The 19,045-nt window shown below is 40.8% G+C and overlaps 1 protein-coding gene across 1 annotated transcript in view; it reads left to right on the forward strand.

Moving 5' to 3' along the window:
- The first annotated feature begins 17,021 nt into the window (after positions 1 to 17,021).
- Positions 17,022 to 19,045, forward strand: part of bltp3a (bridge-like lipid transfer protein family member 3A) — a 32,297-nt gene continuing 30,273 nt past the window's right edge. The window contains exon 1 of the mRNA XM_077600725.1: positions 17,022 to 17,259. Within this exon, the coding sequence (XP_077456851.1) occupies positions 17,216 to 17,259 (44 nt within the window). The 5' untranslated portion in view covers positions 17,022 to 17,215. The remainder of the gene's footprint in view (positions 17,260 to 19,045) is intronic.

Raw genomic sequence — 19,045 nt, forward strand, 5'->3', positions numbered from 1 at the left:
TTGTATGGTAACACAATTTGTATGGTGACACAATTTGGGTGCCATTATCACTATAAATCAATGGTTCTTTGGAATTTCATATCATGCACTGTCTTTGTTTTTGTTTTCTGTTTTCTTCTCAGTGCTCCCAAATTCCACATTTCGCAGAGTAGATTATTTGTTCCTCCACTTCAAGTTTAACATTTGGAGTACTGCTGCTGCATTTTCATCAAAAATGTCATTTGAAAAAAATATATATATTTTTTCCATAATTTGTCGCTGCCATCCCTAAAAAAGGGCTTATTGGCAATTTCAGAAATTGATTTCAAATTTCCAAATCCTTTTCCACCTTGATATCTGATGGATTGATTATATCTTGGTGGTTGGCCAAGCAGAAACAAAAAGACAAACAACCATTCACGCTCACATTCATAATCAGACATCAGTGGTCTGCAATTTTTTTCATCACTAGTGGAGAGCGCCATCCCCAGTCTGGGGCTTCTTGGCAGCTAACCACCTTTTGCTGTCCTATTAGCAATAATCATTCCCAAAGGAAATAGGTCAACGTCATTTGGTTGACATCAATTGTTTGATGCTTATGCAATCCGTATATCACTAATATTCTAATAGTCATTAATATGACCCACGCCAAACCATATTTCGCCTGCTCAGGGCAAAACAAGGAATGTTTCTCGTGCACTGAAAAACATTCCATGCCTCTTCCGTCCTCGGAAAATCATGCCTATCCTAAATCAATTATTTTATCTAAACCAGCCAGGTATAATTTACTTAATAATTTGGATGCATGCCATTTCTGGATTGTTATTTTCATGTTTGATATCATTATTAATAATAATTCTTAATACTTAAGGTCTAATTCGCAAATCACCCCTATATTGCTAACGCACCCAAGGTAGATAAAATCACTGGCTGAGTTGCTCCTGCAACCGACTTGTCTAACCCCCACCAAAAAGACGTGTTTACTTAAGATAAGAGCCATTTTCTGTAGCTCACTGTTATCACAATTCTGTTGTCAACGTACGGGGCGGAGGCTTCATATTCAGGGGGCATTCCACTTCTAGTTGCAATAATCTTTTCTTCATGCTTACAAAACTCTTTTCTATTCACTTACCAAAATCTTTTCTATTTACTTACCAAAAATCTTTACTACGTTCATCAAACCTTCCACATCCCTCAAATTGGGACAGAAACCATGCCTCTCCACCCATGGCGGCAGACATAGGCAACCCCCCACACTACGCATCCGCACATACCCCACATCTGGCAACCCTCCGATCTCCATTCTGCAGTCTGACAACAAACCCATCTCCCATGTCGCTTTCCGACCCATATTAATCACTTACTTAATAGTTTAAACAACCTTGTTCTACGTATGTCGGTCCCAGACCACGAACATTCAACAAATTATATTCTAAATTTACCAAATTGATCTCAATACTTCGTGATTCACCCAGTATTTCTGAACACACCTAAGATCAGATAAGTCTCTGACTTTGTCTCTTAGCGGAGTCCTTGACTCTATTCTTGTTCTACCTACATTGGTCCCAGACCACAAACTATAATGTTCTACGTACGTTGGTCCCAGACCACAAACTTTTATGTTCTACGTACGTTGTCCCAGACCACAAACTATAATGTTCAATGTACGTTGGTCCCAGACCACAAACTTTTATGTTCTACGTACGTTGTCCCAGACCACAAACTATTATGTTCTACGTAAGTTTGTCCCAGACCACAAACATTCAATACTACCGCAGTGATAATACTTATTCAAATTATTACACTTCACGGAGACAGAAATCAAAGGGTGAACTCACGATATTTCTCGTTGCGAACCTGCCCTAGTTCGGGGAACCCGTCACCAGATCACCGGAGCGGCGAGGGTACAGCCGTCGGGTTTACCCTTTCAATGGAGGAATGGAGGATGCTGTCGACAGTCTTAATTTGCCCTTTGTCGTGCTCCGTCACCGCTCTGGCAATTGTTGGCGTGTTGGGTCCGGGGTATCGGCACCAAATATGATAGATCTGTAAAACAACTTCAGGAGCAGGTTAAGAAAGAGGGAGACCAATTTCAAGGAGATAAGTTTATCACCAGACTACAGGATGGGGAGAAGTCGAACAGCTGCGAACGCACAGCCTATTCGCCGCGACTCTCTCTGAACGAACAGTTTGTGCATCTATTTATATGTGAAAACATGATGCTGCACAGAGAAGTTAACAGAAACAGGGTGTGGGCTGATACGCCCAAACAACTGTAGAGCTGATGTCTTAACATGACTCAACATTTTTCATTACTCACACCAAACCGATGCAATACTAACAAGCAATTGCAAATAGTGAGTCAGCATATCTTACAGGAAGTCTTCCACAAAGTGGGTAACTTCTGCAGACTGAGACCAAGGTTGAAAATATGCAGAATCACTCTTCTATCCGCACAGTCCCTCAGTGGTCTGGAGCTGAAGAATCAACAGCAACAGATCTTATCAGGGAGAGATCTCACTTTCCCCATAATAATAAAAAACCCTTCCCATTGGTTATCTCTCATAATCTCGCTGGCCTTCCATTGGCTATCTCCTATCAGCTTGCTGGCCTCCCATTTGCTCGAAGAAAGCTGTGTCTCCATGATGTTGTAACCGAGGTTAGTGTGCTGTAGGAGAACGCGAGAGCCAGCTTGTTTTGGGTAGCAGCCACCGTGTGGAACTGGGGAGCACGGCGCCAGGCCAACCCAAAAATGGGGGGCTCCAGCCATTCACCAGAGCCATCCGGGTCAGGATAGTGGCCACCAGCGGAGTATGATTGTGACTGTTCGACCAAAAGCCTCCAGACTTTTTTGGACTGTTGCTGATTAGCTCCAGCCGGCATTGAGTTACTGATTTGTGTGCCTTTGACCCACGTTCATTAAAGAGTTGTTTCTTGAGTGTTTATGAGTGTGTAGCCTAATTTCATGTTGTTCTGTGTTTATGTCCATATATAGAGTGATTTGTGAAAGTATTCTGCCCCCTTGAACTTTTCAACCTTTCGCCACATTTCAGTGTTCAAAAATAAAGATATAAAATTAAAACTTTTTGTGACTCAAGTAAGATAGCATTCAAGTGAATTTCACCAACAAGTGAGACACAATTGTGAAGTGGAAGAAAATTTATTGAATATTTTAAAACTTTGAAACAAATTAAAAACCTGAAAAGTTGGACGTGCAATATCTTTTGGCCCCCTTGCATTAATTATTTGTAGCACCATCTTTTGCTGCAATTACAGCTCCAATTTGCTTAGGGTGTGTCTTGATCAGTTTTGCACAACAGGAGACTGAAATTCTTGCCTATTCTTCCTTGCACAACAGTTCGAGCTCAGTGAGGTTAGATGGAGAGCATTTCTGAAGAGCAGTCTTCAGCTCTGCCCAAAGATTCTCGACTGGATTCAGGTCTGGACTTTGACTTCTCAATTGTAATCCCTAGATACGTTTATTTATGATCAATTCCATTGTAGATTCGGCTTTATGTTTTGTATCATTGTCCTGTTGGAAGATAAATCTCCATCCCAGTCTCAGGTCTTTTGGAGACTTCAGGAGGTTTCCAGAATGGTTCTGTATTTGGCTCCATTCTTCTTCCCATCAATTTTAACCATCCTCCCTTTCGCTCCTGAAGAAAAGCAGGCCCAAACAATGAGGCTCCCATCATCCTGATTGACAGTGGGGATGGTGTGTTGATGGTGATGAGCTGTGTTGCTTTTACGACAAACATATCATTTTGCATTGTGGCCAAAAAGTTTGACATCTGACCAGACCAAGCCGCCTCATGGTGTAGACCAGGGGTGGTCAGACTATTCCACAAAGGGCCGTAGTGGGTGCAGGTTTTCATTCCAACCCATAAAGAGGCCACCTTTTCACTAATCTGGTGTCCTGCAAGTGCAAACAGTGGATTGCAGCCAGGTGCTTCTTGTTTTCTGCAGAAATCTCATTGGTTAAAGTGCCTTTGCTGGATCAGCTGCAACAAAAACCTGAACCCACAGCGGTCATCGAGGATCGGATTGCCAACCCCTGGTGTAGACTGTAGAGATCCAATCGCCTGACTCCGGTGCAAGCAGCCGTGGGCTCGATTCCTGCTGGTGGTGGTATGATTGTGAGCACGGATGGTTGTTTGTCTCTCTATGTGCCCTACGACTGACTGGCGACCAGTCTAGGGTGTACTAGTCTACCTTTTGCCTGAAGTCAGCTTGGATAGGCTCCGGCAAACCCCCGCAACCCTTACGAAAATGCGCGGTACGGAAGACGAATGAATGAATGACCAGAGAAACTTCATCCACATGTTTGGTGTGGCTCCCATGTGGCTTGTGGCAAATTTTAAATGAGACTTCTTATAGATATCTTTGAGAAATGGCTTTCTTCTTGCCACTCTCCCGTAAAGGCCAGATTTGTTCAATGTACGACTGATTGTACTCTCAGCTGGAGATCTCTGCAGTTCAGTTCATTTGGCTGCATCTCTGATCAGTCTTCTCCTTCTCCTAACTCCGGTTGTCCAGGGCCCCTATCCAGTCTGTTTTCCATGTCTCACTCCACCAACACACTTACATCAAATACTCAGGATCATTATGAAGCTTCTGGACAGCTTGCTGATGAGTTGATTTGGAGTGACGGACTGGTCTTGGTAGATCTACTGTGGTCTGATAGTCCTTCAATTTCAATTTGATTGCTTACACAGTTCTCTTGAGATGTTTAAAGCTTAGAAAATCTTTTAGTATCCAAATCCAGCTTTAAACCTCTCCACAACAGTATCTCGGACCTGCCTGATGTGTTCCTTGGTCTTCATGATGCTATAACAGAAACCTAAGACCATCACAGAGCAGGTGCATTTATACGGAGACATGATTGCACACAGGTCAATTCTATTTATCATCATCACTCAACATTGGATCATTCAGATATCCTCACTGAACTTCTGCAGTGAGTTTGCTGCAGTGAAAGTAAAGGGGCCGAATAATATTGCATGCCCCACTTTTCAGTTTAAAATATCCAGTAAATTTCGTTCAACTTCACAATTGGGTCCCACTTGTTGATTCTTGATATATATATATTTTTATTTTATATTTTTCTGTTTGAAGACTGAAATGTGGCAAAAGGGTGAAAAGGTCAAGGGGGCCGAATACTTTCACAAGGCACTGTACCAGTGGTGTGCCGTCAGGGCCTTCAAGGCCTTCTCTGCTGGCCTAAGATGTATCTGAATCACAGACTGATGTTAATTATATTTTGTCCATGAATACTTATTAAATAATTCCAAATTGTCTGTTAGCTTCCTTTCATTGCTTTCCCCCCTGGTTGCACTGCATCCAGATGTGTGTTTTCATATTGAAGCATTTAACCAATCACATTTCAGCCATTATTTGTTGCCAGGGTCAGAAATCTACCTCAAGGCCTTCACAATCAGTTCTGCAGGCTTTGCTGCATTAAACAAGCGTCGATAAGACTGTCGCTTTAACCAATCAGAATTCGATTTGGTGACACCAAGGCCTTCTAGCAGGCGTAGGGATACGTCGTTGCCTTGTCGCAGGCGTAGGGATACGTCATCGCTTTCACCAACTATGATTGGCTAGTGATAGAGTGGACTAGCCAGAGCTAGCAAGCTGTATCTGTAGCGAGATGCACAAGCAAACATATTGTTGTGTTGATTTAATAGCGGTTTTGTCAAACCACAATGGCTGAAGCAGGAGAAGAAATTGATTTGTTTGCAGATTTGCTGTCAAAGCCATTTTCAAGACGGACTTTTCAAGAAAAAAAAGCTGGACATCATTAAGAAGGGTCGGACAACTCCATAGAAAGCTTGCCTGTCACAACCGGGAACGAACATTTTCAGCACTAAATCGAATAAAAACCTGTGCCAGAAATACGACAGGCCAGGCTCGACTTTCAGCATTACCTTCGATGGCGATAGAAAAGAAGGAGGAAAGAAAGGAGGATGGATATTGTGTACAGGTAAAAATGATTTTTGGTGAGTAAAATATGGCTAGATTCATAAATAATATTTCAATTGTATGAGGTTATTATTGATTATTTTTATGTGTCGCAGCTATAGCTGCAGTAGAGGTTTTATAGCCATAAAATAGTTTTTGCTGAAGGCGTCACCAGAAAATGCACGGACCGCCACTGGTATTTACCCATATCTCAAATCTATTTTTCACATAGAAATGAATTAAATACAAATTAATTCATTCCCACCCTCTGAAACCCCCCCAAAAAACACAATGGAAAGACATCTTTTTATTGGTTCTAATTCACCATCTACTCACAAAGTAACAAATACCTATCTAGTGGTAATGATCTTCAACACTTAAATGGGACATTACTCAGTACAGACAGACGACGCGGTCTCGAGAGAGAGAGAAGGGACAGGACAGAGACTTGGCGAACGGGCTTGTGATATAACATAAACTTTAAATTTAACTTAAATGAACTTAGATTACTATACACACACTTAAAAATAAATTTTAATCTTACGTTACACTAAATTAAACCTTCTTGTGCAGTAACCGAGGCAAAGATGTTAATGTATTCAACTCCGGCTTTCGATGCGGAACTTCCTGCTTCTTCATGCCTCAGAGCTGAGTGTTTGTTTCGTCCAGTTAGTTTTTTTTAAATTATCGAACCAGCCACGACTCACTTTGGAGGGTTTTGCTGGTGTCTTTTTCAGATGCTTGCTTTGCTTTCAAGTCCATGTAGATTCCGCTGGCCTTTTAGCATATTATCGACTTGGTCACGCTATCTCTCGCTAACTCTTTATCTTTTCATCTCATTTTCTGAACCGCTTTAACCTCATTAGAGTCACGGGGGTTGGTGGATCCCAGCTGTCTCCGGGCCAGAGACAGGGGACGGTGGCCAGCCAATTGCAGGGAACAAGGAGACAAAGGACAACCATGGACACTCACACCCACGCCTACGGGCAATTTAGAGTGTCCAATCAGCCTGCCATGCATGTTTTTGGAATGTGGGAGGAAACCGGAGTACCCGGAGCAAACCCACGCAGGAGAACATGCAAACTCCACACAGGTGGACCGACCTGGACTTCAACCCAGGACCCCAGAGCCGTGAGGCCAACGCGTTAACCACCCGCACCACCGGGCCGCCCTGTTTATCCTTTATCCATATTAAAAGAAGCTTCTCAATCTCGTTATTAATGTCACTGCCCAGCTTAGAAATTATGGTTAGTCCTTTGGAAGGCTTGATATCCTTTATACCAGGGGTGGCCAAGTCCGGTCTTCGAGAGCCCCTATCCAGCCTGTTTTACATGTCTCCCTCCACCAACACACTTGAATCAAATAATCGGGATCGGTATTGTTGGAATAATGATTAATACCCTTAAATCATTATTAGTAATATTTAATAAAAATTGGAAGACATCTTTCACATATCTGGTTACAACTTGCAAGGAGCCACACTCACAACGCGCCTTCGTTCCTGAGCATTTCTGACGTGCAGTCTCCTCTTCTCTGTATTTAGTCGCACATAACTGAAAACATTTCAATGTAATCTGATTCAAAACAATTGCCATTATTAGATTGAAACCAAAACACCTGCGTAAGAATTTGCAGTATAAGCATAATAATTTCTTTATAAGGTAAACTGCCGGCGTCCCAGACATAACAATTTATGAGTCCTTCGTAGATCATTGCGAACTTGCATCTGGGTGTCTGGGTTGCGAGGTCTATCTCCCAGTAAGAGTCCTTGAGGTGTTATGTCAACAAGCCAGCAGGGTGACCTCGAGTTTGTCCCAGTCTCAAATTAAAGACACTCTTATACAAAAGTAATTAAAATGCATACATCTATAATATCATCATGAATTAATTCATAGCCTTATTACTTATTAAAAATGCTTACAAACATAGAAATATCCCATAATAAATCCAACATTTCCCCCCTTTTTATTATATGTTTGTTATTCATTTTATGGCAAATCCAAGAAGAGAGGGATATCTCCGTTGGCTGCTTTAATTTTACCCGCTTAGGCCCTACTCGTTCGGCTGGTCCGAAAAGCAAAAAACAAAATCATTTCCGCCCAATTCATTCTCGGAATTACCATGCTCCTGGAATTCACTGCTCCCCTCAGTACGTTTCATCAGCAGGGATATAATTCATGCAATTTTGAATTTGTAGGGGCAATCACAGTGATTACAAGTCGGCTTATCAAGGATCTTAAGCAGGGAATAACACAACACCCACATAATGTCAAAATCGTAGCAAAAATGGCTACGGAAAATGCAACAGATTAGGCCAAATCTTTGTATGTACGAAGGCCTTATCCCACAAATCTGTCAAGCGGATAATTCTACTCCAGGATGCTCATCTTGCGGTTTAGGGTCTGCAGGCCATCGTTGGCCCTGGTGTGGGACCCAGTGGGGGACGTGTGGTTGAGTGCAACATTTTCAAACATTGCATACGCCCCCTGCTCCTTCAAGAAGCATTTCAACCGCTGCACGATCCTGGAACGCCATCAGACTAGTGGCTTCCAGTTGTTCCTTTATCGCCACAAATCCCTGTTCAGTATAATTTCCAAGGTTTTGGACATTGTAATGCAGGTAATTTATCACATTTTTGTTTTGGGATACTTAAAAGAAAAATAGACTCCCAACCTGCTGCGACCTGATTAGCCAACTTATACTCATCTGGTACGCCCCGGGGATGCCAATCGCATCAATGTATGTTGGATCTCCCTCTCTCCATACCGATCGATGCCGTCGGGAGGGACCCACCATCATACTGGATTTCAGCCAATTGTATCTCCTCCACTGTAGATGGAAAAACAGACACTGGTAAAAGCAGTGACCCCAAGGCACAAAGTCCTGCCGCGTTTCAGCAGGAGTCGTATACTTTATTTCCACCCCACCACCATCATAGGTCAGAACGTGGTATCAGGGTGTAGTCGGTTTTAGGACGTGGGCACACGTCTCATTTATCGCCTCCAGCTTCAGACCATGCCCTGTAAGGTTTAAGCAGGTAAAATGATCAAACACAACATGTGTTGAAAAGTTAGACTTGTCCTTTGCTCTTGGAACAGGGTATACATTATTTCAATTCTCACACTTTGGCTTACATCTTCTCCTTTACACAATCAGGGGTAATTTGCGTGGGTACTACTCTTAAGAGAGGTCAGCCCCCTACATGTTATACAGGTTTGATTTATAATAGCTGCATTTTCCATCAACAATAACCAATTATTTCTTACCGCCTCCCGTTTGGGAAACTCCCTGTTGCGGAAATGAATTCATCAACTCTGGTCATCTCAGATTTTAATTTTACTATGGCGGATCCGGGTGTTTCCATCTCTGACGATTTTCCTACCGTCTCCATAGACATGGTCATTGTTGTTGAGACACAAATGTAGAATTTTGTAAAAAGGGTCTTCTCCACCTGCCCATGGACTTAGGAAAAACGTCAGACAAGAATCCACAAGTTAATTTGTCAGTCTGAATAATGATTTGTAATGCCCCCACTGTATGGGTTAATTTTATCAAAGGCCTGATGGTTTTTCGTGTGTCATCCAAGCTTGCCAATCTAGACCAGTTTCTGCAACAAGGTTTCCCCAATCTGTTTTAGGACTGTTATGTACCCCACATATTCTATAAAATCCATATGTATCCTTTGAAATGGATATGTAGCTTTTGTAGCTTGACATAAGGGGGAATCGCCCGTGTTTTGGCCATATATCTGCATATAGATTGAATCTATAATCTCCCCCTTTTTTGAGGTATGACACTTACTATGACTCAAAATGGCAGCCCTCCTAGATAAGTCTTTTGTTTTTTGTTTAGTCCCCCAGGTTCCCAAATTTCCCATTGCAGAAATCAAAAAAATTCATTTGGCGAAATTCTTCTCTTTTTGTTTCTGTCCTACTCTGCCACCGCCGTCCTCGAAAGGCTTATCAGCGATTTCAGAAATCTTCCACCTTGATATTAGAATATTGATATATCTTGGTGGCTAGCCAATTAAAACACAAAAGACAGACACTCATCCACGCTCGCACTCATAATCAAGGAATTTAGAGTGCTCCCCCAATCATCCATAATTTTGGTTTGTTGGAGTAAAACTGGAGTACCCAGAGAAAACCTACGAATTCTTGAGGACACCAGGAATACTCCACACTCCGGAAGGTCTGGTTCCACCCCGCATTAGTAGATCCTCGAACCGCAAGGTTGATGCCTGAAGAAACTAGGTAATTAATGTATTAGATTCGCGTGCCACATATCTAAAAATAGAAATTTGTTCAATTGCCACTGCCCCTTACCCGAGTCAGTCAGCATGTGGACTGCCATGCGAGTGGCTGTGATTAACTATCTATTCGCCAATAATGCAATAACGGAAAAGTTGTGACACATTGAAACACCCCCCCCTTTAAGTATTTTAACCGTTTGTAAAAACTTTACCTCCATGTTCTGCATTAAGTTTGTTGGAATTATTGTAAATAAGTTATCCTGATTTTAGGTTAGAGTGTCAAAATGCTTGCTAATAAAATTAGGGGTGTCCTGAGCCCTGGAGGAAGTTTTGCCTTATTCAACAAAGAGGAACTACTCTAGGGGTCGGGCGCCTGTTTGAACTATCGTGTGAAGATTGCGGGAGGAAAGGAAAGAGGATGTGGGGGTGTTACCTTGAAAGAGCATATGGTCATGCATCAAAGACCCTTTTGTAACTAGGAGATAACCCTCTCTTTCCTTTGATCAGCTTGAAACTTCCTGTAACTTGACACAATAAGAGACAAGGGAGCAGAGACTTTATTCAGAGTGTGTCAGAGGATTGCGACCGAGCAGTGCCCGACCCTCTCACTGCAAATAAAGTTGACTCAATTCTCTGTGATTTCCTTCTTTCAGATTGGTGATACAAATGTCTGGTGTTTAAACCTAACAAAGTTACACCCCCTTTCAATGCTATCAAATTTTGCCCATTCTAGACAACCTATATACTTAAAGCATTACTCAAAGGTTGATATTTTATAATTTGGAGATTTTATTTTTGAACCATAGACATTATTTCATCACTTGTTTCACACCATGAAAGGCCCCACCAGAATTTGTTGTAGATATTCCCCTTTATCTAAGCTTGTTATTGCCAATCGTTATCACTGTAACATTTAGGTGTATTAACCCCATAATTGCAATGCAGTAAGTTTTGGCTAAATTCTTAATTTGTATGCCCCTATAGCAATAGACAGTAACGTCCCAATAGTCATCAATATGACCTATACCAAAGCATATTTCCCCCTTCAGGCCAAACAGGGAATGTCTTTTGTGCACTTAAAAACACTCCAAGTTTCTTCTAGGGAAACTATGACTATCCTAAATCAATTATCTTATCTACCCCAGCCAGGTTCAATATACCTAATACTAATTTGGACGAATGCCATGAATTTTCTCATGCCATTTCTGCATTGTTAATTTCATGTCTGATCTCTTTAACAACCAAATAACTCTTAATACCTAAGACATAATTTGCAAATCACCCCATACTATGTTTACTTAAGATAAGAGCTATTTCCTATAGCTCTCTGTTACCACAATAAAAATCTACAATAATTAAATTAGAGAAATCAACCTTTTACTAGGCATTTCCTAATTACAATTTTCAATGTTTAATAAAGGACCCACAAATTGTCACCAATATGCCATAATATTGTAAAAAAAATCCATTTATTTTTCTTTAACCAGCCAATCTCCTATATTAAAGTATTTTGAACAATTCAACCATTCAAAAACAGTATTAATATCCTTTAATCCTCCAAAAACTAGTCCTCTTTAATTAAGAGCCCTTTGAAATCCACAAATTCGCCAAAAAATGGCTATCTTGCTCTATTCCCAATTCCAAACCTTTTACCAAATCAATCTTTGCTAAACAGATTTTCTATCACTTCGAAAGACATTCCTGATTAAATCCAAAAAATAAATGCGAAGGTCATTGCGGAAACCCTGCTTCTTTTATTATGTAATGTTTAACGGAAGCGCGCTCTTAGCCGCTAACTGTGACCTTCACCAATGATGCGAAGCAGCTTATCAATGTTGACATTCCTAAGTGACCTCTGTTTCTTTCCGCGCACAATGCTTCGCCTCCTGTGCACAATTACTTTTTAGAGAAGACTAAATTAATTCCTCTCCCAATATCCAACTATATCACAATATTTTGCCAAGACCCCATAATCACAATATGCTGCAAGCATAACTATATCATAGCAAAACCCATTTCTGCCCTCAAGTTTGCTTCAGCACCCCCAAGGCCAATTATTGTAATGTTTTTACGGAAGGGGTCCAAAAAAATGTAGTTGCTCGTGCGGTCCGCGCGCATACTGAATGCCTAACACCGTCAAATCCACCGCTACGCAGTCCACATGTTTCTTCGCATTCAAATCAGCAGCAAAGACAGCCGCGCTCCCCCGCAGCCGACGCATTATTTGACCAGTTTAGAGTATGACAAAAAACGCAGGTTTGGCAACCCCGCTAAACATTTAATTGGTCGTTTTGTATTTCTTTTCGACTCTTAACCAAAACATTCCCGCTAGCGGTACAGGATAAAATCAAGATAAGCCGCAATAAGCCATTTCATTCCATTAAATGGACAGTACATTTAGGTACTATTAACAAAGTACGTCTAGCTTTTGGAAATAACCATTTTAATTGCCGTTTTAAAACTTTCAGCATCACACAAAAATTCCAATTGAATTCCATTCACAAAGAATGTGATCTCTGGTTTAACCAAATCAAATGCCAGTGTTTCCATTAAATTTAGCTCAACATCCTCATGTTCAAAATCCTCATTCAAACCATTTTGAGCAGGCCTGTCTTGTTTTTAGAACAAAACAGCCCATCGCCTCGCTCCTATCAACCAGCCGAGGGCCGCTATCATTTACAAAACAGCACGTTTTGCCTTTCCCCGCCTCATCATCAAAAACAATAATTAGTATCTGTGGAACAAGCCGTGTCGCTTCTATCTCCATTCATATATTATACATATATATTACCTCTATGCATTAGTACGTACATTATCCCGTAGTATCAATATCTTATGCATATTAAGCTAGCAAAACCATATTTATTTTATCAATAAGTTTAGATGTCTAAGTCCAAAAGCGCTCTGATTTTCAACAAATTTCCAATCTTTACACGGCAGACGCATCTTTGGAGCGTCGTCAATAGCCGCTTTAATGTTTGAGCCACCCATTTTGGAGTGGATTCATGTGTAACCTCGTAGTACCTTTTTTTCTTTTTCCTCCTGTTTCTCCTTAGGCTTTAACAACTACGCACACAACCAAAACAACGTCGACCAACACATTTTATAGACCACACACGTGTCTACCCGCCAGTGACTAGTATTCACAGGGTTTTAAAAATCGCCATCCCCAGGACGCGAGCCTTATTTCTCAAAATAAGGCCATCGCGTGTGATTCCCTTCGCGCATTTGGAACCCGTCAACAATATGCAGACATCACACACGGACTCACCAGAAATGTCGATAGATGCTTCCAAAAAATGGATGGTCTTCAACCGACCAGAATCCAGGCGCTGCTGAGAAATAATCCAGCCTGGAAAAGGGATTCTCGCCGTGCATGGTCACTCCAGATATTGAACCGCAGCGTCTGGATTCCTTATCGGTGTGTTGACCCCGGCTACTCGAAGGACCAAATGTTGGAATAATGATTAATACCCTTAAATCATTATTAGTAATATTTAATTAAAATTGGAAGACATCTTTCACATATCTGGTTACAACTTGCAAGGAGCCACACTCACAACGCGCCTTCGTTCCTGAGCATTTCTGACGTGCAGTCTCCTCTTCTCTGTTTTTAGTCGCACATAACTGAAAACATTTCAATGTAATCTGATTCAAAACAATTGCCATTATTAGATTGAAACCAAAACACATGCGTAAGAATTTGCAGTATAAGCATAATAATTTATTTATAAGGTAAACTGCCGGCGTCCCAGACAAAACAATTTATGAGTCCTTCGTAGATCATTGCGAACTTGCATCTGGGTGTCTGGGTTGCGAGGTCTATCTCCCAGTAACAGTCCTTGAGGTGTTATATCAACAAGCCAGCAGGGTGACCTCGAGTTTGTCCCAGTCTCAAATTAAAGACACTCTTATACAAAAGTAATTAAAATGCAATGGCGGGCCGTCAGGGCCTTCAAGGCCTTCTCTGCTGGCCTAAGAAATATCTGAATCATATTATATTTTGTCCATAAATACTTATTATTCCAAATGGTCTGTTAGCTTCCTTTCATTGCTTTTCCCCCTGGTTGCACTGCTTCCAGATGTGTGTTTTCATATTGAAGCATTTAACCAATCACATTTCAGCCATTATTTGTTGCCAGATCAGATCTGCCTCAAAGCCTTCACAATCAGTTCTTGCAGGCTCTGCTGCATTAAACTAGACTGTTGCTTTTAACCAATCCGATTTCGAGTTGGCAACCCCACAATGATTTTTCATAGGCGTTAGCATTTTGCTGGCTGGGACATGTCATTGCTTTCACAAACTATGATTGGCTAGTGGGCGGGCCAAAGCAGTACTCAGGCAGCCGAGATCGCAAACTCCACCCACTATGGCCGACAGAAGCAGAAGCAAAAACAAATTGATTCTGTTTGCTCACAAAGCTATTTTCCAGACTGACTTTTCCAGAAAAAAATGGACATCATTAAGAAAGGACGGTCAACTCCGAAGCTAGCAAGCCTGTTACAGCCGGGAAAATGGTGTGTGGGGCACTTTCAGCGCGCTAACTTAGCTCCACAAGCAAATAGTATATTGTTGTGTTGATTTAATGCTATTTTCAAAACGGAATATGCCGGAAATATGACAGGACAGGCTCGACTTTCATCATTAGCTTCGATGGCGATAGGAAAGAAGGAAGAAAGAACGGAGGATGGATATTGTGTAAAAAGGATTTTTGGTGAGTAAAATTACAAATATGGCTATATTCCTAAATAATATTTCAATTGTGGGCCAAGTTCTGATATCTGAAAAGCTCCAGTGTTTGTATTTAAGCTCCAGTGTTTGTATTTAATCACAAAATGCTGCTAGGAAGTGGATTTTATCCCAGTTTAATTTTTGCCGTTTCACCATTGACGTCCTTCGCTGTCTTTTCCCGGGAAAAATCACCCCCCTGGCCTGGTTGTAATGTCTCAAAAGCTCCAGTATTTGTATTCAATCAATAAATGATGCTAGGAAGTGGATTTTACCTAATATTAGTGCATTTTTTGTCATTTTACGTATGGACGTATCGACGTTCATCGCTGTCTTTTTACCGGGGAAATTATACTCTGGGCCCGATTCTGATGTCTAAAAAGCTCCAGTATTTGTATTTAATCAATAAATGCTGTTTTCGGCTGGATTTTACCCCATTTTCGGGCAATGTTTGCCCGTACGCCCATGACGTTCATTGCTGTCTTTTCCCGGGAAAATCACCCCCTGGCCTGGTTTTAATGTCTGAAAAGCTCCAGTATTTGTATTTTATCATGAAATGCTGCTAGGAAGTGGATTTTACCCCATTTTTGTGCATTAATTTATTATTTATTTTTTATGTGTCGCAGCTGTAGCTGCAGTAGAGGTTTTATAGCCATAAAAGTTTTTAGGATTGGATTGATACGTTGAAGGCGCTACCAGAAAATGCACCGCCCACCACTGTTAAAATGCATACATCTATAATATCATCATGAATTAATTCATAGCCTTATTACTTATTAAAAATGCTCACAAAACATATAGTAACATCCCATAATAAATCCAACAGGTATGAAGCTTCTGGACAGCTTGTTGATGAGTTGATCATTTGATTCAGGTGTGGTGGAGGAGGGAAATATGGAAAACAGACTGGATAGGGGCTCTCGAGGACCGGACTTGCCCACCCCTGCTTTATACCATCCTTCTGCTTGAGGATGGTACATATTGTCGAAGTACTCCTCTTGAATTGGCGAGCCAGCTCAGTCACGCGTATACCACACTCATGTTTTTCGAATATTTAGTGCTTAATATTGATTGTCATCATACGCTTTTTCTTCTCACTACCCTTCATTGCATCGGCTTGGGTAGGGTCCATTGTTTTTCCCTTAATTCTGCACTGATTAACCCAAAAAACACGTAAAAATGCAACCTGCACGCCCAGTGCTCGTTGATATCTACGCGAGGGAGATGCGGTGAGAAAGATGGTGCGCTGTTATCATAAGCAGCCTCTAGCGGACTCGGCCACCAGTATGCTCGTATGCTCTTATCTCAAATTTGTCTCGTATCTCAAGGCAAATATTTGATCAGCATTTTCCTCGTATCTCAAATTTGTCTCGTATCTCAAGGCAAATATTTGATCGGCATTTTCCTCGTATCTCAAATTTCTCGTGTGTTGGAGCACTCGTATGTCAAGGTATTACTGTAATAATATAAAATAAAATCCTGACAATGACAAATATATAAATATATTTCATATTTTGAACGTGTTTGCAGTACAATTTCTGGTCACCAGTCTTACATATGGCTTCTCTACCAGAGACCCTTTGTCAGTGGAACATCTCTGGAGCAACCTATATTTGTTCCCTTTTTTTAAAGTGAGTAAAATATGGCTACATTCCTAAATAATATTTCAATTGTGGGTCCGGTTCTGATATCTGAAAAGCTCCAGTGTTTGTATTTAATCACTAAATGCTGCTAGGAAGTGGATTTTATCCCATTTTAGTGCAATTTTTGCCGTTTCGCCATTGACGTCCATCGCTGTCTTTTCCCGGGGAAATCACACCCCTGGCCCGGTTGTAATGTCTGAAAAGCTCCAGTATTTGTATTTAATCATTAAATGCTGCTAGGAAGTGGATTTTTCCCCATTTTTGAGCATTGATTTATTGATTATTTTTTATGTGTCGCAGCTGTAGCTGCAGTAGAGGTTTTATTGCCATAAAATAGTTTTTGAGGGTTGGATTGATTCGTTGAAGGCGCTACGAGAAAATGCACGTACCGAAAATGCACGTACCGCCACTGATGGATATGTGCATGTATTAACAACATCCTGTACCACAGAGAGAGAGAGGCGGAGGGGGTGGGCTCAAAGGCAGTGTTGGGGGAATGGCTGTCAAATGTGGAACGAGGTACTAACTAGCCTAGCATCGTCATGGCTCTTAAGATGCCACCAGCGAATGATGTATTCCGGTTAGAACGATTTCCAACCTAGTAAATGATAATCTAAATCGAAACACCAAGCAATTACGACTAAAGCAGAAATGGCCGGAATAATCAAAAAGCAAATTCTAAAGCATTTGTCAAGGTAGGTGACATAAATGTTAGCAGGATAGCTCTGTTCTCTATATCCTGGTGTTGTCACCATTAGCTGGTTCGTGTCGGTACTTACAGAATGCTGTAATGTGTTTTTGTACAGTGAAGTGTTATAAAATAACGATTCCCTGGTTATGAACCGATAGACGTTAGGAGTCAAAGGGCTAATCAAGAACTACCTTTCATTTTGATCATCCCTTTTAGTTAAAATCTATTACGATGCATACCTTGGATGCACATGTTTTAAATATCTCAAAAGACTGAGCACGACCACTTTTGTGAAGTCAGGGGGCTCCAATATTTTTAAACGAGCATAATCGTGAACATTCCTACTGAAACTGAAAAGTTATTTCTTTAGTTCCATAAACACCTGCATGTTAAATTGATTTGAATTCATTTCGTTACAATCACAGTCTTTCATTCCAATTATTACACACAGTCGAAATTTGTGGTTGTGCTGTAGATATTTGGGTACATCTTAACGACTCTGAGGATAAATTGTAGACTTGATTAATGAGATGGTTTTGCAGTTAGGCCGTAATCAGTAAGGCACATCTTTAATAACTAACTGACATTTTCTGGTAATATTTATATGGGAACAAATATTGAAATATCCTTGACTAACTGGCTGCCGCTGACAGCGCTAGATGTCCAATCCATTTTGACTGGGACAGTCCATTCATTCATTTTCTGAACCGCTTTATCCTCATTACAGTTGCGGGGGGTGCTGGAGCCTATGACTCCGGGCCAGAGGTGGGGGGACACCCTGAATCAGTGGCCAGACAATTGCAGGGCACAAGTGACAGTGGCCGGTGTGACAGTCTATTTGATCTCCAAATAGCTTGTTCGCTGCCAGTCTCTCCCAGTCTAAATTGTTTGGACAATTATAGCGTTGTCAATGTCACTGAAATGTGAACATTCATTGCCAGTTTTTCCAGTTCAAATGAATTGGATGCCTATTGTTGTTAATGGGAGGCAATGAGTTAATTCAGTGGAATCTAACTTTAAAACGTACATTATACATTTTATGTATTTAAAACAAATTTAGCTCTGAGGAAAACATTCAAGCAGTATTTTGTAAGGCACTGTTATTGTTGAATGAGAATGTGACTGTATTAATTTTTATCAGGTTGCTATGCATTTTGAACAAAGTTCAGATTTGATCATTTCAAAACTGATCTTCTGTGTAACTGTTTAAGGACAATTTTCACGTGGTCTAATTATAAGACAACAGTTTATTACAAGGACTCCTTTGTTTTCTGTCTGAGTAAATCCTGTTTTTTTTGTCCCAATTTAAAGCATGCTAATCTTACCAAGTATCTTAAATTACAAGCTCAATCAACACTCTGAACTAATACTGGTCTCAAATTTCTTTAGATATTTTTAATTTGTAGGTTCGAAGTAAAAGTACATTTGCGTCAAATTGAAGCAAACTCAAACAGGCCTCAGATTTGTTTACAAGTGATCTTGGTGTTGAATCGTCAATGAGAGCAAGAGTCTTAGTGACTGGTCCGTCAGGTTTATCAGGCACATCACGGCATTAACTAACAATGTTTACAATTTGGGCACGTTGGAGCAAACGTATTTGCCATTACAGATGCCAACCGTTCCTTATAATAATAATAATAATAATCGGACATAGTCTTTGTCATCATCATTGACTCGACAAAAAGCCTAATTGTCATCATACCCAGAAACTGTGTATGACGAAATTGGTAGTGCTTCTCCATAAGGTGCGTTTTCCCGGCAAAAGACCCAAATAAGTGATAGTAGTGATA

The sequence above is a fragment of the Stigmatopora argus genome, chromosome 1 (genome assembly GCF_051989625.1).
Source record: "Stigmatopora argus isolate UIUO_Sarg chromosome 1, RoL_Sarg_1.0, whole genome shotgun sequence".
In the NCBI taxonomy this organism is placed as follows: domain Eukaryota; kingdom Metazoa; phylum Chordata; class Actinopteri; order Syngnathiformes; family Syngnathidae; genus Stigmatopora; species Stigmatopora argus.